Genomic DNA, 25,527 nt, shown 5'->3' with positions numbered 1-25,527 from the left:
TATAATACATCTGTTTAATAGTCCTCGGTTTAACGAATTAAAAAACATGTATTCGAATAAACGTTAACTTCGCATCAGATATTTCTATAACTACTCTGCTATTAAGGTTTACTATGTATTATGTATCGTTTTGGCGAAGTGCAGACAACGATAATATATTATTTATACTTATATGTTACAGCTGTTTTTCAGACACAATTACAATTAACAAAGAAATGGTTTTGTTTCTGGAATAGCGTATTTTCCTCCAATTCCAAGGGCGACTATCATGGAAAAACGAACGAACTATAACATGTTTTTGTCCTGGTTTGAAAATCAGCTGTTAAATAATTTTGAGAAACCATCAGTTGTTACTAGGGACAATGTAGACCATACCATAGCATACTGATGGAAAAGATCCCAACAAGTAGTCAATTAATATATAGCATATTCAATCTAATGGAATTGATACAGGGCCTAACAAAGAATTACTACAACGGACATGTAGATCGAGAAAATTGTATATTCTTCTACAAGAACTGTTTCGATATGGAAAAGAGGCATTGTCTGCAATAACACTTCTAGTCTGAATAAACTCCATCAGACACATAGAAGAAGTTGACAAATGGTGAAATCGGAATTAGAAAAATTGAAAATTAACAGTGACTGAATGAATGAGTTTCGGGATATGGGATTATGAACGAATCCTGGCAATTACCAATGGGCGATGATAGTGGAAGTAACTGAAGCTGTGTATTAATATACGATACTTGTGAAAAATCGTATTCTAAGAGTGTGAAAGATTTATGTCCGTTAGATATATGTGTAATTGTTCAGAATATACATGTGTATTTGGTAAAAATGTGCGAGGAGAGAAAAAATACCAACTGTTTTGCACATATGGCAAATGCGTTAGGGAGAATTCCGTGATTAATTTTTATCAAGAATGGTACACACAGGTAGTAGCAGAAGAAATAAAAAATACAATGATATTAAAATTACTTGACAAAGAAACACAGCAACGAAGGAAATAAGAACTAAACGTAAAAAGGTAATTATGCTGCCTAATGTCTAAATACAATTGTCAATTAGGTTAATTAGGACTCCAGGGGATACCATTACATAAAATGCGCATAGAACTCTACCTCATATGTGGTGTAGAAGAGTACCATGCAAATATAATAAAACAATACTAATCTATAAACTATTGTGGTTGTATAAACCATTGGGAGCACAAACCCAAAAAATATACGGTGAGATATAAGTGAAGTAGAATACTGATCGATGATGTTTCTTGAATTTTTGGTTAAACACTAAAAAATAAGTTCAGTTTTTCGTTTTGTGCTAGTATCAGTAACATATGCCACACATTGATGATTTGCTAGCCATCTTGAGCCAACTGAAATTCCATCCAGTTCAGCCTTTTTTGAATACATTGTATCATTGCTGTATGATTCATAATATGGATTTGAATTATATTTAGTGACTATGTACAAGAATTGTTGAATTAATGTTTCCACTGTAGAAGTCGCAGACAGTAGTATAATTAACTGATGAAATATTCAATGTTAACATACTGACGCTCAAAGTTCCGTCCAACAACTTAGTCCTTAGTAAATGTAGTGTCACATCTTGACCAAGGTATCAAAACAAATTCGACAATGAAAATATAATTAAATTTCGGTGTAGTAGGCCGCCGTGATACCGGTTGCCTATGCCCAGTTTGTTCAGGTGTTCGCCGCCTACTGCAAATAACTATTCCTTTGCGGGCAATTACGCAGCCGATTTAGCCGTAATCATCTAGAAAGACTTATAAATCAGACCGAGCTCGTCGATTGGGAAGCTAATTTATTCCCATTATAATCGCGTCGTCAATTAGTTGTCATAAGAATGACATCAGAACTGAACGCTCGTAAAGGCAACAAAAACGGGTTCTTTTTAGGTTATGCGTTTTTTTTCTGCTCTCTCGTCCAAGACGAATTCTATTTCCCCGTTGTTTATGAAGGCACCATTTATGGTGTCGTTAGCGTTCTGTTCATATGCTATGAAAAGAAAAAAACAAGGCGAAACGCAAAAGGTCGGATGGAAATACTGCAATAAAATAGGCAAAAAATAAACAAATAAAGGGTTTATTTAACATTATTTATAGCATGTATTTAGATTTATATTTAGATAATAGTAACTAAGATAACGAATATAAAGTTCATAATCAGGTAACATACGAATATCGTAATGAATGAAAAATTGTTAATACGTTTCCTTTTCTTATCTATTCATCTACCGATTCCCACAATTCTTCAACAATTTATATCCGTATTACCCAAGCAATGCTAAATCCAATTGAAGAACAGGTCATCTCAAAATACAAAGATAAATATTAATTACCTTCAAGCCTTGGATAAGTGTCAATCAAATACCGTCATGGTTAGATTACAAAAAGCCAACACCAAATATCTGGTGGCTTGTATATTAAATAGTTCGATGGGCTGTGCTTCGCCAGCTTAAGACAAGCTGATACATATTTGATTGAACAATATGATTTTATTAAGTTTTTGCAGTCTGGTATAGGTTATGATTTGTTTTAGCAAATATAGGACCCTTGATTTCAATTCTCACTTGATATTCTCACAGTTCCCAAATGATAATTGTGCAATTGTGCAATAAAATCATATTGGGTACTCTTTAGAGTTACTATCAGCATTTATTACCTTGCCTTTTCTAAGTGTTATATTGAAAGTATTTTAACTTAGTGTTCTAATCACATTTCATAATTGTCACAGTTAGTGTGTCTGGAATATTCATCGCTCCAATTTTATAGAATTTTTAGTATTCTTTTTAAAATTATTATTTAAATCACAGTCACACACAGTCACTATCGTCGAATCGATTCTGGTCAAATTTAAGTTATTTGCTTCGATGAGTCCCAGTACAATTCTCTCATTTATCTTTTCTTCTCGCTAGTAGCATAAAACTATCTCTTTACTGAGAAATATGAGATAAATAATCCAAATAAAATCGCGGCGCGCTAAAAATTTCAAACGTTGGAATGCGAAAATGATGAATGCGTTTAGGAAACGGTTAGTGACGTTAATGTTTCGTACCGTTTCTGATTGGCATTTAACTTTTGAAATTTTGTGTTTTTATTTCTGGTAAAATCTTAATAATTCTACTTTTAATTTTAAAATAAATGTATTTTAATAATCCCTCTATAGTATATTGTTATTATAAATTAACATTTCTGTGATTTTTTATTATAGTCATCTGACCTATTATAATACGCTACAGAAAATTATTTTTCCCTCCTGGATAGTAAAATAACCATGATTTTGAACCAATTTACAATTACGTTTTGTTGTTAAGTTGTTTCGCGTCCATTTTCTTCCTTTCTGGATTTTTTCCAAGCTACGAAAACATTTTTAATGGTCGGTTAAATAACCATTAACACGCCCGCAAGTTCCTTAATATTTTGATTTGGGTTCATTGTTATTGAACATTTTTTGGTTGTTTGGGGAGTTTCATGTCATGGGCATCATAATCAACGCACAAGGTTCACCGTTATTTCTTAACAAATATGCTGCCGTTGGTGCATATATAACTTTGCACTATAACTTTGACCCATATCTTTTTTGGAACTGCTCATTGCATCTTCTATCCAAAAGGTCGATATAACAAGCTGTGTCTCTGGATTTGTTCTTCAACTTTGCCATGATTATCTCACCTTGATTTCATAACGAATGACTTCATTTATGCTACTATATCGGAGAAAAACATACTGAATTTACCTTGCCATTCAGCTTATTTTGCCAATATAAACGTTTTAAATAATAGAGATTCTAGTCTTGATTGTTTTCTCTTACAGCTTTGCTGATTCGACTTATTACTTCAGCCGTAAATGCCACTTTCTTCTCCTGAATTTCCGATCCCAAGTACTTAAATCAACGTATTTGCTGTAACTAGACAGCGTGGAGATTTATCACATCATCCTGATGTGTTTATTTACATTTTTTAATGACATGACCTCATTGAAACTAAATATGATATAGTGGAAGGAGGAGAAGCAATATAATGCAATAGAATCACCATAAACTTCCAGAAGTGCCTGATAACCATCAACAGAAAAACAATATATTTTTTTAAAAATGCAGAAAGCCAATATCATAAATGAACTGCAAGGGCTCTGCAAGATCTGAATATTTCACACTGGCTATCACATTGATTGTATTTCACAGAAAAGATGTAACAAAAATGTTGAATAAAACACAAAAGTGAAATTTTTGAAAGTAAAGAAATAATGCCTTCAGCCGATACAAAAGGTATATATTGTAGTTGAATCCGCTAAAATTTCGGACAAGTCTAAAGAATCAAGACTGTTTTAATAAGTATATACTTCATTTTTCTAAATTTAAACGAATTCGGAAACCAAATGAAAAGTTTAAATATCGCAATTTATATAAAAAGATGGGAATCGATACTAATTATTGAATATTTAACCATACAAAAATGTATACTCACATCTGGATGTTCTTTAACTGGTACATAAACCTTCTCCGTTAGGGTTGTCACTTGTCCTTCTGGGTCTGGTAGTATCAGTGGCTCCTTCTTAACACCATTAATTTGAAACAAATTGGCTCTGACTCTTGCTATTTCTGAAAAAAATCAAAAGAAACTATAAGTATAGAAAACACATAGCAAATCTTCAAAAAGAATAATTTGAAACCTGCATGCACGTATTCAAGTGAAATAACATATTGAGGTAACTGTAGAAAAATAAATCGCTGTCACGTCAAAATATAACAATGCGCCACTTCTTTATTAACTATAATTGTTAAAAATGCAGATTATTAAACGGTAATTTAATATCTGCTTATGTCGATTGTCACAACATAAGTCTTCACAAAATTCACGTCAAGTGTTATCATATTCAATAGTAATTTGTAAAAAAACAAAATAGACAAATAAATAAACGCTTGCTTTTTTATTTCAATGTTTTGTGGTCAAGTGCATCTACCACATAAAAGAAAAGCAATTTAGAATTTCATATGAAACTTGGAATTTTAGTCGGTGTTTTATTTCAGCGAGTGATTTTTTTTACTACAAAGTAACGACAAAAACAAAACAAGTAAATATAATGGCCGCTATTATTAAGAGGGACGCCACTGGTTATTACCGACGACCCACACAATATAAACATCACGTCGCCAAAGTATAAGGAAGTGGGTGGAAATGATCGACCATCTGGGACGTTCTAACGCCACGAAACGTTATTGTTTCGACCCCTGGACGTCGCTTTTCAACGTGAATCGGACCTTTTCTCGATCGTGCTGGACTGGGCATGCAAAAATTAACCCTTTCGCGGACAAATCGCGTGGATTTTGGTCTAGAACGGGAACAGATGCGAGAATAAGGTCAATGGGACGCTTGGAAAGTTATGTATGATCGGGTACCAGCGCTGGGCGATACCACGTTATGATTTACGTTTTACCGCATCGTTGGTGCCTAACAGCCTAATCGAATGCCATGGGAGCGTAGTACAATCCGTTTATTACCGAAAACTTACTCTCGAGATCTAATAGATATTATTGGTTGCCTAACGTAATCAGTCCAAACAACGCAATTATCGAAGTCATCCACTAAACATAAATATTTATGAGTTTAGATTGCAAACTATTACCAAAATTATATAATAAACATTATCAGACAACATTAATTAAATAAATATTTATAAAATAATAAATGAAATCAATCACATGTATTACTAGTTATCTATACCTGCTCTTTGCAAAATTTTATTGAAATATTTTAATAACTTTCCATTTCATTAAATGTTTGATGACCTTTGACAAAAAATTTGAAAAGAAATAAACAAAAATGCAACCTCAACACAATTCAGTATCGACAATGACAATAATTAAAACCAAATATGTGGGTAAACTAACGACCTCTGTTATCACTCTCTATCACTGCAAATTATATAAATATACATTAACTGTACTCAAACTATAGAATAAAATCGATCATTTTAGTTACAATCCGAAAAAAGTGATCATTACTGGTTGTCTAAATTATGATAGAAACCTGTGTTACGTATAAAAAAGAAAAATATATTACTTAGTTCTCTCCTGGATTAATTATACAGATTTAGGAAAACATGCTTACTTGATCACATCACACGCCTAATTAAACAATCAAACATAAGCAAAAAAACGTCTCATTTCTGATATTGTTCGAGATAGGCCAGCGTATTATACAAGAAGAAAATAATCTCCGTATAAAAAGCCTTTTTTTTTTAGTGTTCAGGCGGTAATGAAGTCGGAGCATGAACCACATTCTGTCAATGAACTTTACACGAATAATATTTAATCATAGTCAGCTTTGAAGAATGGCAACAAAACGACAGTCATGTTTTTTTCGATTCATAATCGAGACGCCACAAGAATAACTGTGAGTTATCAGTTTTTTGCATTTAAATGGGTTAATTTGGGTTCGAGTATGTTAGTTATGTTGTTATATGTTAATATGTCGCACATGATGAAGAGAATTATGTTTTATGTTATTACATTATTTCCATTTTCGGTAAATTAATGTATAGCCAGTCTCAAAAAGTCATTGAAGTCAAATTGATGTCTATTATTGACAATTCGGAAAATGTTATGGATCACATATATTTTTAATAATGTAGAATTGTATAGATAAATACTAAATATAATAAAATAAGACTGTTTAAATAAGTTTTAAAATAATATATGAAATTGTTGTCACTGCCAAACTTAGCTTCTATATTATAAATAATTGTTAAAAATGCAAATTATTAAACAGTCATTTAATATCTGCTTATGTCAATTGTTACAACATTGTCTTTACAAAATTCATGTCAAGTGTTATCATACTCAATAGTAATTTGTAATGTATAGCCAGTCTCAAAAAGTCATCGAAGTCAAATTGATATCTATTATTGACAATTAGGAAAATGTTATGGATCACATATATTTTTAATAATGTAGAATTGTATAGATAAATACTAAATATAATAAAATAAGACTGTTTAAATAAGTTTTAAAATAATATATGAAATTGTTGTTACTGCCAAACTTAGTTGATATCTGTTAAAATTTGACAGTTGTCAGTCAAAATGTATATATAATGGTGAGTACAGAGTTGAAAGTTCGCGGTCTGCGCGAGACCTGCGCGCAGATTCGGCGAAAATCTCTCCGTTCGCTGTGATCGAAATCAATTCGTGGGGCGTTCGGTTCTTCTCGGAAAGTTTCGGTCTCCAAAAATCCTTTGACTTGGTTTTCATCGTTTGGTTCGGAATACTTTTCACAATGACATGCCAAAATAAAATGTCTTGTGCATCATTTTTCGACGGTACGTGTTCTTTTCCTAAAAGATTTTTGTAATTACCATTTGCAAAATAGAAATCAAAGTTAAATGTTATTTCAGATTCCTGTAAGTAAAATATAAATATTTTAATTTTTCGTGTTTTTAATGAGGGTTTTATATAATTATATGTATTATTATTAATTATTAATAGATATAAAACACATACTCATCATTCAAAGAGATCTTTACAGTAATAATTAAATTACAAGGAAAAACAGGGTTATTTTTTCGAAGCCAAAACATTCATTCTGGAACTGCATTCTGTTCGTCGCCAAGCGTTGAAAGTCATTGTGGCGAATACTGGAACTAAGCAAAATACATGCGAACTTCGACTTTGAACCAATTTTGAAACCTGTTCATCACGAATGTTCGCCGAATTCAGTTCTGCTCATGCGCATTTTCAATTTTCCCACGAAATTCGCCCCGAATACTCAGGTCTCTTCCTACCATAATGTTGCTTTAATTGTCATTGTCACAAATCGATTAACTGGTACGCAAATTCACTTATCCGTTATTGAATGAAAAAGTAGCTGAATCTTTTTCAGTGTTTTGGAGCGACATTTTGTATCACAATATGTGTTTCTTAATTTTGACAATGCGAAAATGTCTTATCTTGGACGGTAATAATTTACGACGGCTTGAAAATGTTCGATTTCATAACGGCGATTATTCAGATTTTTCCGTTCGTACATAGGATGGAGAAAGTGGCGATAATCTCGGAATCGTTGTGTACCTTGCGATTTCGTAATGTTCACGCGGAATACCATGGAAAATGTCGGTCTTTGTCCCACCTGTGAAGATCTTACGTAGCGCATACGGCAACGACAGCAACAAAAAGAGAATTTGCATAGAATGCGCCTCGGTCGCCGGTGCTAACATAACGAGATATGTGTGGTCGTTTTTAGAGACGAGGTTATGCAACCGACATACTAACGAACAAAACCGGACAACATTGAGCTGATTTCTTATACGTTTTATGCACACCAAAAAGACCATACCGGTTATAACCAACGCTATTTCGATCATAGAACCTAACCTTTAAAACGACACGACTCATTATTGATTTAATCATTTATCTCATGGTATATTTCAAGTTTATTATTTCAAATGAATTGAATTAAATTAAAACTCAATCTTGAACTGAACGTTTTTCATGTTCAATTATTATATATTAGGCCAATACATTAGTTTTAAAGGATTTTCTTTAATTTGGACCTTTTTTGTGAAAAATCGCTACAGTGCATTAGGAAGAAGCAAGGAGAAGCAAGGTCTGGAGAATACGGCGGGTGCGGTAGCATTTTCCATTTTAGTATTTCCAAGTATGTTTTCATCGGTCTTATATATATGTGAGAATTGAAGGATGAGCACGTGGTAAAATGATAGAAACTAACGGGATTATGTACGGTTTATTCGAGTGATTGGCAATTTACAATTGACAACCTAGCTATTCTAGGGAGCTCGGAGAAATCGTCTAAATATGTGTCGGGGTTTTTATAGGTCCAGCTCTATCGTTGGGTCCTCGACTTGGGTGTTTTCTCTTTTGTTCTGTTGGAATTCCATAATTCTGTAAAATCCTTTTGTTTCCTGGGGAATGCCATACTATTTACAAAGACCAATTCATATTGTTGTTATCGCTAATTGTTCTGATACAGGATGGATGCTCACATATATATAACATGTGGTCAAGCGTTGTTATGAAGAGTACCATTGTTGTGTCTTTGCTCGTATTTTGCACAGAGCTCGACTTAAACACATCCATTGTAGTTGATAGCGATCTCTATTGATGGTTTCATCGAGTAAGTCTTCAAATTGTTTTGACTGTCCAGAACGCTATTTATATTCAGTATCAGAATCGCCACTTTTAAAACGTTGAAACCAGTATTCACATGTTGAAATCTATGGGGCATGATGGGGCTTCGACGAGATGACATACTGAAAAGTGAGACTTCAACATCAAGTTGGTTACAAACGTACCCGATATGATCAAGACACGGTAATACCGGCTGCAGTAAATATTTTAAAACTAATTCATTCACAGAGAATATGAACTCTATGCACATAACCTTTTTACAATTATTGAGCTCTTTAACAGCTGATAGGATAGTTCATCGAGAAAAAAGCCCCTAGTAAAAAATATTAAACAATTAACAAACTACCGTATGATGACCGACAATATTTCTTGCAACTCAATGCCATAAAACCTAAGATCTAATAATAGAAAAACACATACCCAATCATATATTACAGCCCTTTATACATAGACAACGAGCAATACGTAGAAATTAGTATACACTTATCCTTAACATTTTTTAATGTGCATAAAAAACAAATTTAACTGTCACATCTTATGGTGTAATTTTCTTGTACTTAACTGTCACTAGCAAATATATTTGTCATAGCATGTTCGCTATGATAAATAAATAACCATCCACAACATTTAACTACCTCTTTTTAAAATTCAATGTTATTTAATTTTAAATTTACACAAATTTGTGAGCATAATTTATTACCAACTCAATATCACAACATTTTAAACCGCGTCATGGAACAGATGATGAACAAAAAAAAACATGCGCAGTTGCCCCCAGTTGATCGTCGACCAGCTTTGTATTTTGAAACCGTTTGAAATTTGCTCCTAGCTTTGCCTGAAGATTTTCAGGAAATTCTCTCGGCGCAGTGACGGTGCAGAAATGCGAATGCGGCCGACCAACAATGCAGATCTAGTCGCCGTCGACGCAGTTTTTTCTTTCAGCGTCACGTAAGTATAGTTGCGGCGGAATGCTATATGCAAAACTATTTCTGTTGCAACGACAGGTCTTTCCTAGAGCTTATTTATTTATTTGTTTGGTGTTTTAAGCGTTGTGCATAAGCTTTTAGAGGTCATCCGTTAATTTCTATTCTGTAGATTTAATAGACGAACGACTACTTTGGTTATACGAATAATAAGTGCTCTGAAAACAATGTCGAACGATTGTAGTTATGGGCGAGAATATACTGGGGATGGACAAAATGATGTGGGACATGGAAACTAACTCCTCTGTTATAAAACTCCCCAAAACTGTTTTTGGCTATTTTTCGGACCAGGGAAGCTATTTTGATATTCTGATGCTTCTCAAAACAAGACTGAACCTTTTAGACTGTTTGGGTTATCTTTGGGTCTCGTCCACTATTGCTCTTCACCGATGATATTTTGCCATGTTGTCTATGCTTGTCAAGACTTCGAATGTAAACTGAGCAATGTATAACAAACAAACACAAATCTATACAGCCTTATGTTTATATTATTTTGTCTACCCTCTGTAATTTAATCAAATCACATGCTATTCAATTGGAATATAAAGCATTATAATACAGAGGGTGTACAAATAATTTTTGAGTTCATTTTTGCCATTTAAGTAAAGGTATTGTTCATTATTAGACAAGACATTTCTCCATCTTCAAAAGAAACATGGGGATTCCTTGTTGAAGATGCCCGGTTTGAATCCATACGGAATCCAATCTCCTTGATTGATCCCATGATTTCCCTAACTCTTGCCTTGATAATTTACTGGTCATCCTTCAGGTTATTTGTCGTTATTTATCGGTTTTAAAATCGACGCTTTTAAACACAATACACTGACCTACACGGCATTGTTATATCTATTTTCTACAGCTGACTTACCGACCTCAAGAAACACTACTGTTGCAACATATGCCGACGATACAGCGGTTTTATCATCACCCGAGGATCCAATATCAGCCACAAGAAACCTCCAACTTCATCTTAACAAAGTTAAATTGTGGTTGAAAACGTGGCGTATGAAAGCAAATGAGACAATATCTACCCATGTGACATTCACCCTTTGTAGAAGAACGACCCTCAGTGAAATTGAATAATTATGAACTTCCGCAAGCAGACAACGTTAAATATCTGGGAATGCATTTCGACAAAACGCAAACAGCTTGGGCTTAAACTAAACCAAATGTACTGGCTGATAGGGCGTAAATCTAAATGATCATTAGTTAACAAGGTTTTACTGTATAAGTCAATAATTAGGCCCATTTGGACCTATGGTATTGAATTCTGGGGTACAACTAGTAAATCTAACCTATCTATCCTCCAGAGTTTCAACACTCGTCGATGTCCCATATTACGTGTCCAACAAACTGATTCAGTGCGATATCCCCGTAGAACCCATAATGAGTGTGATTCGGATTGTTGGTTCGAAATACTCTGAAAGACTAGTAGTGCATTGGCTCAAACTCAAACTGCCATACGAACTGATTAATAGACACATACAGTGAGATTTAATAATCTCTAGCATAACCTAAAAAAGTTATTAGAATAAGATTTAGATTATAAGTTGTACAGAAGATCACTTACTGAAGTGATCTACTATATGTCAGGATAGCTATATTATATAACTAAAATAATATAATAATACTTATTGCCCACGGGCAGATTGTTGACGTTCTAGGAGATTAATAAAAAAAAATGCAATCAATATTATTAACGTGGCATATTGTCCATCTAATTCACACACACTTCACATCAATTGACGTTCATCGCCTGCACGTTTCTTTAAATTAAAATAACTGTGGCTGACAGTTACTGATTTGTTTAAATACCTCCAAACTTATTTGTACTCCTTACAAATAAAATATTTGACAGTGATAAAACGCTTTAAATAAAGAAAAAACAGCCATGCAACAAGGGCAACATGAGAAAAAACATTATTTTCGGAACAGCCTAGACAGTGTTAATTAACGACATCTATGAACGATAATCAAGGAACAAGGTGGCTGATAATGATCTATCGCATTAAAAGATTAATATAAACATCGTAGCGAAGCCTGTGTTTGGTATGGTAATGAATTGCGTAAAATCTCAACCCAATCTGTGTTTCTTCATTTAAATGCAGCGGAAGGTATATCGGAATTCACTGCGGCTTTAACATAAATTTAAATAAAAAATGAACACACCTGAATACAAAGCGATTTTCATTGAAAGCAGTGATACGATACGAGGGTTATAGCACAAATAAGATATTTCAATAATTATGTGTTTGGGTAATTTTTTGATATCATGTATTTTCCTATATATATTCTCCGGTCCTATTGGTGAAAATGCGAAAGATCAATATCTAGAATCATCAATTATTAGAATAAATTAAATTCTAAGAGACAGACTTTCAAAAATAACTTTATCTAGTGCTTGGACAAATTATTTTTTTATCCCAACTTATTTGACAAGGCGATATGCGGTAAATATTTTACAAAAAATGATTTTTTTTGTTCAGAACTAGATCAAAACTCCTATTTTCTTTATTTCCTTGGTTCAAGTTCAAGCCACGAATTATTCTGGACGCCCTGAGAAAACTTTTTTAGAGGTCAAAGTAGAAGAGCTCCAAATGGCTTAAAAAAACACAGCATTTCACAAAGTCTTTGTTAAAATTGCATCTTTGATTTGCTAAATCGTTGGAAATAAATATTTCATTTTATATGTTAATAAAAACTTTCAAATCCACCTAACCCCTTAACACCACTACTGTGTATGTTCAACTGTATTCAACTGTAACAACAATATCGTTAGCTAATTCATAAACAAATGTCGAAAATATAGGTTACGTTGTATCGTGAAATATAAATTGATGAAGGTGCAAGATTTATGATTATAAACAAATATATGGTCCATAAATTGCATAAGAACGAGAAAAGTAATTAACAATTATGATAAGCATAGATATCATAGAATGAGGAGTAATAAAAACAATACGTCTAAAAATATAATCGCAAGATCAATTTTAGAGACACAGTGACTGATTTTATTGGAGGTATGTTATTCTGGAAGCTAAGTCGGTAACGACTTGAAAAATAAAGAGTCGATGTCAACACATTGTAATTTCCATTTCTCCGTAAAATAAATGAAGGTAATTGCATTTTGAAATGGCTGATTGTTGACTCAGAAGCAATTTATTTGTGGTTAATAATTAATGTTGTGCGATTATGAGTTATATAATCTAAATTTAACGATTCTAGTGAAATAAAATTCTGTCAATGTCAATCATGTCAAATAGACGTCAATTCTTCTTCTTTGTTTTTATTTTTTGTTGCTGAATGAATATCTATTTAAATAAGAGAATTATATAGTTTTTTTTAATTATATCGTTTATGCCCAATCTTATAATAATTCTGTCAAGGAATGTAATCCTAACGTAGAAAATTATAGAGGTATATAATCCTAAATTTTGTTTTGATCAAAACTTCGTTCATTGGAATACGGAATCTAAAATAAATGCTGCAAGTAGGACATTCTTGTTTGGTTTAGTTCTATTAAATATTGCATATAACAATGGTACCTAACGATAACAATATGCACACAATTCGATTCAAAAATACACATTATGTATTACCGATTTTCCTTGACAATGAATTAATTTTCTTTGCTTCTTGAATGATTCTCAGCAGACACTTGAAATTTCATGGGTTTGATTTATATGTTTCATTATTTTGCTCACTTTATTCCTATTAAATATCCTAACCATTGTGCCTAAACCTGTATAATATGTTGAAAAAATATACTGGTTCATTTGCATAAATTGATGCCTAAATATGTGTAGACATTTAACATATAGTCTATCCAAAATATCAGTGAACTCACATTATCAACATATTTAATGTATCGTCTAACGCAATTTGTAAATTCGTTTTAGAACCTGATAATATTTTCGTTCTCATTTTATTCTAGTTAAAAAGAGACGCAATGTTGTCTGATAAGTTCGAACATGTAACCGAACCAAGTCTTAAGGCTTTGCTTGTTTTGTTAAATTTCAAATCGTAACTTATTATTACTCTGACTGAAGATGCCGAAGCTAGACTGAACAGATTGCGTCTCTAATCAGTTACTTCGAATAGGAACGAGATAATGGGGGCCCCTCTTGTAAGTAAAATTCGTTAGAGAGGTAAGCATTTTTACTGTTAAATGTGTTGTGTGTGTGTGTTGCAGCTGCACTAAATACTAGTATGGATAGGGTCACTGATATATCTCAAAAAATAAAATTACAATCTTGGATTCACCGAAAATAAATCGTCCTCATACGAAAAGTAAGTAGTTTTTCAATATATTCATAATTTAATACAATTATTTCAGAGGAAACTTAACAGCATATAATAAAATCAAGGAAGATTTATTATTTCAATTTGTGTATTTTGATAAGGTATTAATATACCCCATGGTCACTCATGGCAAGATGATAATAAAAATAGTGTTATGACAACAAAAGATAGTGGAAAAACTCAAAACGTTGAAATAACAATTCATTAGGTTTTATTAAACATAATATTTATTAATAATTCATTGCAGATATATTGTTCTTCATACTGAAAACACTAATGGCTAATAACACCTTCGATTTGGATGAACTCAATCAGGCATACTGAAGAAAAATTTGATAAGTAATGAAATAGTGAACAGATGTTAGATCGAAAATTAACAGCTTAGTTATTCACTTGAATGAAACTTTCTGAATATGGTATTATGATTCAATGTTGACAATTTCCAAGATAGGGTGATGAGAGTGGAAACAACTAAAGGTGAGTATATAATTAATATACGATAACTGTAGGAAATTTTATTGTAGAGTGTGAAAGATTTATGTGCACAGATACTATAGAAAGAAAGAATACTAACTCTTTCAGATATGACAAATGTATTTAGAAGAATGTAGTGATTAAATCTAGTTTTATCAAGAAAGATGTATACAGGTGGTAACAAAATAAACGAGAAATACCAGTAATATCAAAATGACTTTACAAGGAAACACTATACTGAAGGAAACAAGAACTACGCGTAAAAGGTAAATATGCTCTGTAATGAAAATAAAATATATTACTTGGATATACAATTGTTAATTAGGTGGATTAGGCCTCCAGGGGACACAACTACATAAAAAACGCGCATAGAACTCTAGTTCACTCTAACTCATATGGTATGGAAAAAAGTTCAGTGTAAATATAATAAAATACAACCTTAATCTACAAACTATTATAACTATGTACTTAATTGTAGTTTTAGGTCCTTCGATAATACATGCATTAGATATACTATAATGTTAAAATAATTTATATTTGATAACAGTATTTTGGTTTAACCATTTCATTTAGATTAGAATCTTGTTATATGTAAAAGCCAAAATGTACTAAAACTCAGAGTTGATGCGGCAACATTACTACGTTTCGATGTCATCAATGCATATGACGTGAGTTCACTGTTTTATTGAACGGACTATATATAGACACTTTTGCATTGATTTTGTGATAATGATTAAAACTTATGGGCACCAACTTGTCAATTGCCAATTCAATTTTACCAATACCAATTTCAATTTCACAACCGCAAAGGTGATAGAGACTAATTTCAACGAAGGACTTCAAGAAGTAATCAAAGCATTGACTACAATGGGCTTATGAGCAGCAGCCACCACCACAAAATCAGTGCAAAAGTGTCTATATATAGTCCGTTCAATAAAACAGTGAACAGTATATATATATATATATATATATATATATATTGATGAAAATTTTATAAAAATATAAATAAATAATATAGTAAAAAGTTTAAACTTCTTGATTACATGGTCTTCTTAATTATCACATCTAATAAGAAATGGTGATTTTTAAAAACTTTACTCAAATGAATATATTACAGTATCTTTGAATCAACAAAATAAATTAAAAATATTTATTGTGAATTCTTTGAAAAAAAAAATACAATTTATTCGGAATAATAACATTTTTGCTTTTTCCACATCGCAGTTGCACGTGAATCAATCGACTGTTTCTTGGCCGTCTGAGATTCTCGCATGAGACGTACGATTTTACGGGACTATTTTTAGATTTATTGGGCATGTGGTGGCATGCACGATGGTGGTGTGTCAGGAACAGTCTCAAAATGTTGTCAGTATTTAGTTTAACGCTGTTTTTAAAGGCCCCAAACGTCAATCTCAATACGGAAGCGAATCGCTGATGTTGTAATCACAAATGCGATGAAGATTTTATTAATAGGGGTTCGTTCTAAACAGTGCTATTTCCGAAAGGATTTACGCGAATCGTCATAAAAGTTACGACAAAATGTATTGGGTTTTGAAATTCTATGATTAAAATGTAATTTCAGTCTCACGGTGTCTTGTGTGAAAGCCTAAACATTTTTAACCTAATTTCATTTCAAGCAGATATTTCGATTTTTTTAGATTAATTATATCAATCAAGTGAAATAAATATAATTAAACTAATATATTGTATAATATAATAATAACCTAACCTAATATACAGAATAATGTATTAGTACAGAAATTCTCTGTACCACTTTTCATGGTCAATCACAATACGACACAGAATATTGCCTGGGAAGCAATGAAACCGCGATGTTGAAACATTTTCTTCACTCAATTCCTGTGGTAGCTATTTTCATTCCATTTTTGATCTTTCCCATTGAATATGAATATCTTGAAACAGGTGATTCATCGACTGCTAATATTTATAAAAATTCTTTGAGGGTTTGAGCTGAGTTAAGTCTTCATCATCACCACTTTCAAATCGTTGAAACCAAAATCGACAATAGAGATATAACGAAGTAACATCATCGTAAGATTATAAAAGTATTTGTATTTATGTGCTTCGGTGGTGGGTATTTTCAAAATAAACAACAAAATAAACATTGAAAATGCAATTCTGAATGTTCCATGATTAGTGTGTGTAGCCATGAGTAGTGTATACGCTGAGTAACTCCATAATAGTAAATGGAATTTTTCGTTATTTGGTAAAAGAATTGTCAAAACTAACGAATTTAACATGCAAGCAGCTACTATAATAGAATATAAAATCAGTACATATGCAATCAAAATTCATTGATCACTGGATCATCAAATCAACCATCACACATAAACGTAATAGTTTGCCTTTTTCAGCATTTTTAATCGCATCATCCTAGTTGAAAAATTATCGTAGCAAATTGGCTCATTGTTATACCCATCACGCAAATTTTCTAAACTAACAATCCACCATACCTAACTAGCACCAGGTATAATCAATTTTATCCTCTCGCCCAACAGTTGGAGTGAATTAAATAAAAATAGGTTAGGATAAGATTATGATATATGCTATCCTTATGCAACCAGAATTGCGTAAAAGATTCGATTTTTCCCATTATACTTTAGATCTAACATAACCTAAATTAATAAATAAAATGATTGATTGAACCGATGATCTCTAACAGTTTCTGTACAAATACCTTTTGAATAACCTTGCCATAAAATGTACAGTTCTCTAGTACGACGCCAGAGATTATTTTCCAGTGTTGCTGTTCGTTATGAAAAGGCCAGTCTTTGTGGCTAATTAAATTTCAAGCACATGACTTTGATTAAAGTAGCAGAAGGAAAACAGAACCAGACGTTCCGGTTTCAGCCGGGCATCATCCAACGAAAAACAGATATCGAAGCGTTTTTCAGCCTGCCTCGATGAGGTCATTACATCGACCGAGAGTACTGCGTTCCATTTAATGACAAATACGTTATGCATAACATTATATTGCAAAATACGTACATGGTGTTGCTTTCTTTTAATCTCGGACATCTTTCGATTGGTCACCAGGCGTCAATTTGTTATTCTAATGAAGAGTTTACTAAAACAGTGCTGGATTTATTTGTTCTTAACTATTTCAGATATGTTCCTGAAAATTAACTTAAAACAATTTTGGAATTACTTTGTATTATATTCCAAAAGTTTTACATTAATACTTAATGAGCATTAAAAATAACTTCTAAAGACATTTTTAATTGATTACATAAGAGAATCGTGTATTTTTTAAATATAACCTTAAATTAGGATGGCTAGTTTTTTAATAACAGTTGATAGATGACGACAAACTTGCCAAGAATTATTAAGTTTACGTTTCAATATTTCCAAATACATAATATAAAAAACAATTTGAATGTGTTCTGAATTTAATGAATAAAACATGGTTGAAAACATTTGTTGGAAATTTGTAGGTTATCTTTCATATTTGACATACCGTCACATGATTAAAAAAAATCATCAACCGATTACATGAAACCTCGTTTAATAAAAAAAGAAGATTTTCCCTTAAACATTTTAGCTTGTATGCTAGTTATTAAAATGGCAGTGTACGATAAACATTTTATATTTATATTCGCTCTCGACCTCACGGAAACGCCGTTACAGAAAATATTATATTAGAGACATTCCCTGTTTAATATAAAACGAAATTACTAGCTGTGACATTTGACGTAAAATATTCTTAAATTTTCAACCGTTCCCAAAAGTATTATCGTTATTTTTTATATAATCCTTCACAAAACGACAAAAACAAAACGGAACACGCAGTTTCGAATTATCTTAATGAATCATCAAATAAATCAACGACATAAAAAATGTTTATACAAAAAGTAATCTCAAAAAAGTATCTTTGACCTAGTAAAACCATCATAGCCTTCTCAATGATTTAAGCCCCATTGTAAATGGGTAGTGGTAAAAAACATCGCTGTCGATTTGACAACGTCGCCTGAAATTGACCATCACTGCCGTCGTTCGGCTATGACAGTCATCGATGAATAAAGATCGTCCGTACGTGTTTCAACACTAAAACCGATTGGTTGTTACTCATCATCAATCAGGAGAGGAACAACAGTGTGTTTGGTCGTCCACCCGGAAGAACAACCTTCAGAATGTCAATGCGGTTTACATTTCCTCGTTGCTTTTTGAATAAATACCGTAACATTTGATTTAAGTAAAAAAAAAAACAAAGAAACTAATGGTTTATGCTAGTGGAATATTGTAGAGTGATAAGTATTAATTCTGATATATTTCAGTGCTGCTAATTCCAACCAAATATTTATAAATATACTTATTTCACAGATCTCAATTATGTTCATTGTTTTATTAGAAAGAACAACAAAGATTAGTTTTGAAGGTTAATCATATTTTTAAAAAGTTATTTGTATTGGATATTACACCAGAAGTGTTTTGGTAATTAATACAAATGACTGAAAACGACAGTTGTCAAAAATATATAGATGATGTTTAATATTTGAGATGAAATATTTTGAAATTTCATTAAATATTCTTAGGTTATCTGAGAAATTATTTTAAAATTAATTTTGGTTCTTATTTAATTAAACCAAAAGGCACTGGTATACAAATAAAACTACGCAAATAAAATTACTTCGCTAAAAGAAACAAATTTTTATACACAATATTTTTTAAATACATATAATGTATTAAAATTAATATACTTTTACTTAATGTATTCATGTATGAAAAGCGAAAAATGGCGATAGATGGAGTTGAATTGGATTTACGCTCACGCTATCAAATTTACAATTATTCTCCACCTACATCGCAACTATCAAAGGCCGACTAATTGTTAAATGGTAGCACCACACCTTCAATGTTCTCGTCTCGCTATCTCTCATTCTAAATCGATTCTCTCTGTTTATATTTACATCTACAGCTTCCAGTTCGAATTAAATACCATATAATTTAATATTATCACCTATAATAAGTGGTCTATATTAAAACTCAAAGACTCGGAAGATCGAAACTGGACAGCTACTGTAGACTAGTTGTAATATATCCGATTCTCATGAGGAAACAACTAAGCATGGAGAAAATGGAGGTCCTTGCCCTCTGGACTTTTAAAAATAACTGAGGTTAAACACCTTGATATCGATATATATATATACATATACATATATATAACGTGAAAAGAGATAATTTATGTTATTCGGTTCCCCTTTTATAAGTCTATTTTTACATGTCTCTACTATTAAGCCCTAACTATCATTATCCTGAAGAGGTTATATATTTTAATGTGTCTCTCTGCGTTGGTCTGATGAAGGAGGCGCCTTCAAGTCTTTCTCAGGGTTCGAATGCTTTGATATTGAGTTTTTTTTTGTATCTGTTATACACTATTTCCCATTTTTTATAAAATTAACAATAAATAGCGATTCTGAAAATGTTAAGCAACACTGTAATAATATTCATATTATCGTTTGATGTTTAATATTATATAGCAGTTAATTATACATTATAAATGAATATACAATATAAAAACATTTCAATATTAGTGCACCTTAACGTGATATAACCTAACACATACATATAAGGATGTGGAAGATTTTAACCGATTGCTAATCACATTGCATACGATACATAACATAAACATCTGGTAGGTACATTAATAGAGTAGTATGGTGTTGCAATTAATTCAAAGTAATAACAAATGAGTCACGGACATCTTGATCAAAGTCGCTCGCAGATACCGACGGATAAAAAAAAAACACGTGAAAGAAAACTCAAACAAATCATCTCCTATTCATAATACCGCCAGGTTGATACAATTTGTAGATTGTATCACTAAAAATAAATATTCCCATTTCAATTTTTCTGAAAAAATAATCACGCAAAAATAAAGATTACTAACCTTCATATATTTTATTCTGTAACATGTAGAAAAACAAACGTTTATATTCGATTCATATTTTGGGGTATTTAAACGATCTTCTATACTTATAACGTTTTGATGATTGAATTATTTCACAGATATTATTTACAATAAAATTAATTTTTAAATGAAAACTATAGCTGACCTATACGTCGTATCATAAGAGTCAAGCGCCATCTACTGTATAGATTTTTAAATCGATCTGACATTACAGTTAAAAATATAATAATAACCGTTTACATTTCGGTGTCATAATGATCGAAACATTTAATACTTCACATGTCTTCGTGAAATTAATGGACCCATCGATGTGGTGTTTTTGGTTTTTTTAGTACTTTGACTCATTGTCAGATGGCTGCAAAATGATTTATATATTAATATCGTGGGTGATGTTCTTGGAATTCTGAGTTTAGGATTCAACCACTTGTAAAAAATTAATTACCATGACTGATTGGTGTGGACGTATCATACTATATTTTTTTCTTTTCGATTATAATATGGGTAGTTGAAAACAATGATTTAATTGATCTTGTTGGAATGTGTTCGCAGTAAAGGTATTGACAAAAGACGCTGAAAAAATATGCTGATACATTAGCAGTTTTTTTCTTTTGATCTTTGTGTACGTGTTGATCACCGGTTTAGCAGATGTTCAAATAATTAGTTTATTAAATGACAATTACATAATTAAAGTTGAACAAAAAGGTAATTTGAATTTTTAAGTGCTAAAAATATTTTGGTATTAATATGTTTTCAGCTAAAAAAGTTATATAACACAAAAGTCAATAAGACTGTCAAATCTATATGATATGATTTCGTAATACATGTGTGAACACTGAAAATATTCCTTGACTAATCGATATAATCAAAATTTTTTAATTTTTAAAGGTATAAAGAAAAACAAGAAGCAACGAAAACCTTCCCAGAATATAATTATAAAAAAATAATTTTATTTGCTAGTGGGTGAGTTAGAACGTTATTTTCGGCTTTTGATACGCTGCCAAGCGAGTGAGTAAGCCCTGTGCACGCACCTGAAAGTTTTTCGAAACAGGTACGGCACAGAATAGGCCAAAAAAATCGTCCTGTTACCTCTCGGCCTTCCAATCCCTTTCCTGATGCTTAATATAACTCGAAACCCGCCAACGCAACTGAATATTTCGTCATCATAGACCGGCGGTCAACCCTTCTTACACGGCCTAGAGTATGATTGGTTGCCTGAACAAAGATTTTTCTATGAATATGCACCGAACAGCCGACTCGCAATGTTGTCGGATCGTGCGTGTTCGTGGTAAACTCGGACCGGAGTTAAAAATATTGGTGGATATTTAAATTGAGGATGGGGCGGCGCGGTTTGCTCGACGTTTATTTTCAAATAAAACAAACAAACGCGTATATTTGTGAAGTCATCCGTTAACGTTTGTTTTGTTCGCTTTCTCGCGTCTAAGTGGGGTGGCAGGAAACCCGGAATGTCGGTATTTTTCGAGTTTCCTGCGAAAATTGGGTTATGAGTAAGTCCTGATTGGGAATTTTCCGATTGATGGATGGTAAAATGTCAAGTATAATGACTTATTGTTGATAAGTATTGAATATAAAGTAAGATTTTTTATATTATTTGAATTATTAATTTTTTATGATACACAGATGGCATCATTGAAAATAGAAAAAATTATTATAGTATTGCCTAGTTTTAGAAAATTGTTCTATACATTATATTAGATTGTTCAATAAGTTCGTCGAGCATAATTTTATTTATAATAGTAAATCTAAAAATCGACGCCATTTAAAAGTATCACTCATTTTTCATAAAAACTCAACTGTGTACATAATGGGCACCATACTTGCTAACAATGGTCACATTTGATTACGAGTTTAAAAATGATTAATATGTTTTTGTAATCCTTTCATCATTATGGATGCGACTCGCTATGATCTGCAATCAAAGTAGGCTAAGAAGCCGCGCGAATGAGCGACTATTTCTCTCCAAAGCGAACTGAAGTTCAGAAATAGGCGAATGTAGTGTTAGAGTAAAATAAAAAACGAATTTTGTTCGTCGACTGTCACCATGCTGGTAAAATAAAAGCGCAACGTTATTAAACTCTTAAGACAATGCATAACTTGAGACACAGATTACTCACACAGCTTAAGAAAACATATTAAAACCGGTTAATTAAAACTCGATTTTAATATACGGGCTAAAAAGTCCCAGGCGTAACAAAGATACCACGTTTTTTTTTTGTTCAAAATTGACTTTATTCTTCAACGTTATCTCCATCAAGTGTACCACAAGCCAGAAAATCATTTCAGCGCCGCTCTAACATTTCAGTACCACTTCTGTAGAACGATTTATCTTTCGCCTCAAAATAGGCCTGTCACCAGTTGCTGTCCACTCAGATGACGATTGATTTGATTCCGGAGTGAAGTGATGGATCCATATTGTCACATATCGATCCAAAAATTCCGGTTTGTTACGTTTAAACATGGCCAAACACCGTTCACAATCTTCAACACGTTCTTGTTTTTGGTCAACAGTGAGCGAACGCAACAGACTTTTGAACAGAATATGCGGAAATCTTAACTGCTTTCTCTTGAAGGTTCGTACTAACTGAAAAAGTGGTGAATGTGTGGCGACCGCCACGACCTTTTAAGCCACCACGCATTCGTCTACAACAAGTTCAAAGGTTGGCGGCGCCGGCTCTTCTCTTTTCTTTTCTGCACCCCCTTCTAACAGTATCATTTCCATAGCGCTGCCGTACTTCCTTCACCTTAACCTACGACACCTATCCTGTCGTCCTAAAGACGGGAGAATCGTCGACCACATGTATCATTCAATGTTAAAATAAACAAGTTTTATTCAACCAGTGTTTTTGTTTTCGTGCAAATTCCTTCCGAAAACAGTAGTGAGTGTTCGGACAAACAATGGTATCGACAGTCACACATTTCGACCGACCGACCGACCTGACGAACATTCCAACAAATGCAATAAAACTAGCGCCACCTATGTGTTAGGCTGGGACTTTTCAGCCCATGTGTTAGTCACTGATGTTTAACACTTGTCTTTAGTCATTCTCTTACAGCAATTTGATAAAATATTGATTATTTGGGGATCATTCGGTATCAAAATAATATCATGATTGCCAAATGCCAAAATTCCATTTTTCAATAGAATCGGACTGCCTGTAATACGTCTAGTGGGGAAATGTCGCCTACAAAATTACGGTCAAAAAGATGGCCCGATTTGTTCTTATCGTGATCTCAAAAGTAAAGTCTTGCAAAAGCGGCATTTAAAGAACTCCAGTCAAATGAAAACAAAACAATTTCCATAAGATTTGCAAGCATATGTACGAAAAAAAAATTAAGGTTCGTTTACATTTTAAAATTTGATAGCTAAAAGTTATAAAAGGGTTTTTCATTTTTATGGAAAATATCACGTGGACACGTGACAGTAAGTGCCGCTGCCTTCTAATGCATCTTTAACGGATTTAGCAACATGTTTCACAAATTAAAAACTAATTGTTACATCATCGATTGACGAGACCTGGTATACGGCCGGTTAGTCACGCATTAAATTGAAAAATTAAGAAGATATTCGATAGTTTAGTTAATTTATTAGAAAACTGATAAAATGTACGACGGCACAGCTCATAAGTAGACTAATCGTGATGGGTTAGCTCGATTAAAGTGGATAATTATATGAACATGGGAATTTCTCAACAACATCCCTAATAAAGACACTCCTGTATTAATTAACAAACTGCTTCGTATATCTTTATATTTGTACAATTAATTAAATCTTATAATTTAACGTAAATGTAGTTTTTCCAGGAAATCATCATCATCAAACCATAGATGGCGCCTGGTATGAACAAGTTCTTCGGGAAATACGAAGCTGTGGGTATGATTCTCGCCCCCACAAGGTCGATATGTGCTGATTTTTAAATCCTGTCTTGATAATTCGAGTTTCAAATATTTGTTGTAAGTGCTTTATTCTTTCAGAATTTATTCCATTAGTATCCAGTAGGTATTCCATCATTCCTAGGAACTGTTAATAATATCTGAAATCATTTCGGCAATGATATATATGTCAATTCAAAATAGCAGTGACATAGAAGAATTGTTAAAACGTCGCAATGTTACCGCATCAACTCTGAGTTTTAGTACATTTTGGCTCTGACATATAACAACATTTTAATATCAATAATTGAACAAATATTTTATTAAATATAATTTATTTTAACATCATATTACATCAAATGCATTTATTATCGAATAACTTAAAATTACAATTAATTTTACAGCCGCAATAATTTATAGGTTAGAGTTGTTTTATTATATATATATTGAGCTTTTTTCCACAACGCGTTCTAGACGCGTTTTTGTATGTAGTGGTATCCCCCGAAGTAAGAATGTATTTTACTTTCATTAGAGAGCATATTTATGTTTTACGCTTAGTTCTTGTTTCTTTCGATGCAGTGTATCCTTGTTATCAATCATTATGATATTACAATATTTCTCTTTAGTTTGTCCTATTACTATCTGTATACATCTTTCTTGATAAAACTACATTTAATCACTGCATTCTCTTTAATGCATTTGCCATTTCTGCAAAACAGTTAGTGTTATTTCTCTTCTCATACATGTTAACCAAACGTTCATGTATATTCTGAACAATAGCA

At 32.4% G+C, this 25,527-nt stretch overlaps 1 protein-coding gene and 1 long non-coding RNA gene across 4 annotated transcripts in view; both read right to left on the bottom strand.

Moving 5' to 3' along the window:
- how (protein held out wings) overlaps positions 1-25,527 on the bottom strand; it is a 103,798-nt gene that overhangs the window by 13,296 nt on the left and 64,975 nt on the right. For all 3 annotated transcript variants that reach the window (XM_076402014.1, XM_076402016.1, XM_076402015.1), the window contains exon 2: positions 4,492-4,625. In XM_076402014.1, coding sequence (XP_076258129.1) covers positions 4,492-4,625 — 134 coding nt within the window. The remainder of the gene's footprint in view (positions 1-4,491; positions 4,626-25,527) is intronic.
- Positions 8,962-9,679, bottom strand: LOC143195124 (uncharacterized). The gene is made up of 2 exons (XR_013005475.1): positions 9,590-9,679; positions 8,962-9,291 (listed from the first exon to the last, which is right to left on the bottom strand). It is a non-coding gene; the product is annotated as an uncharacterized LOC143195124 (long non-coding RNA).

The sequence above is a fragment of the Rhynchophorus ferrugineus genome, unplaced genomic scaffold, assembly GCF_030347505.1.
Source record: "Rhynchophorus ferrugineus isolate W39M unplaced genomic scaffold, kcgeb_rfMv2 rfM4, whole genome shotgun sequence".
NCBI classification, from domain to species: Eukaryota; Metazoa; Arthropoda; class Insecta; order Coleoptera; family Curculionidae; genus Rhynchophorus; species Rhynchophorus ferrugineus.
Note: the sequence above shows the minus strand (reverse complement) of the source record. Positions and strands in the feature narration are given on the sequence as shown.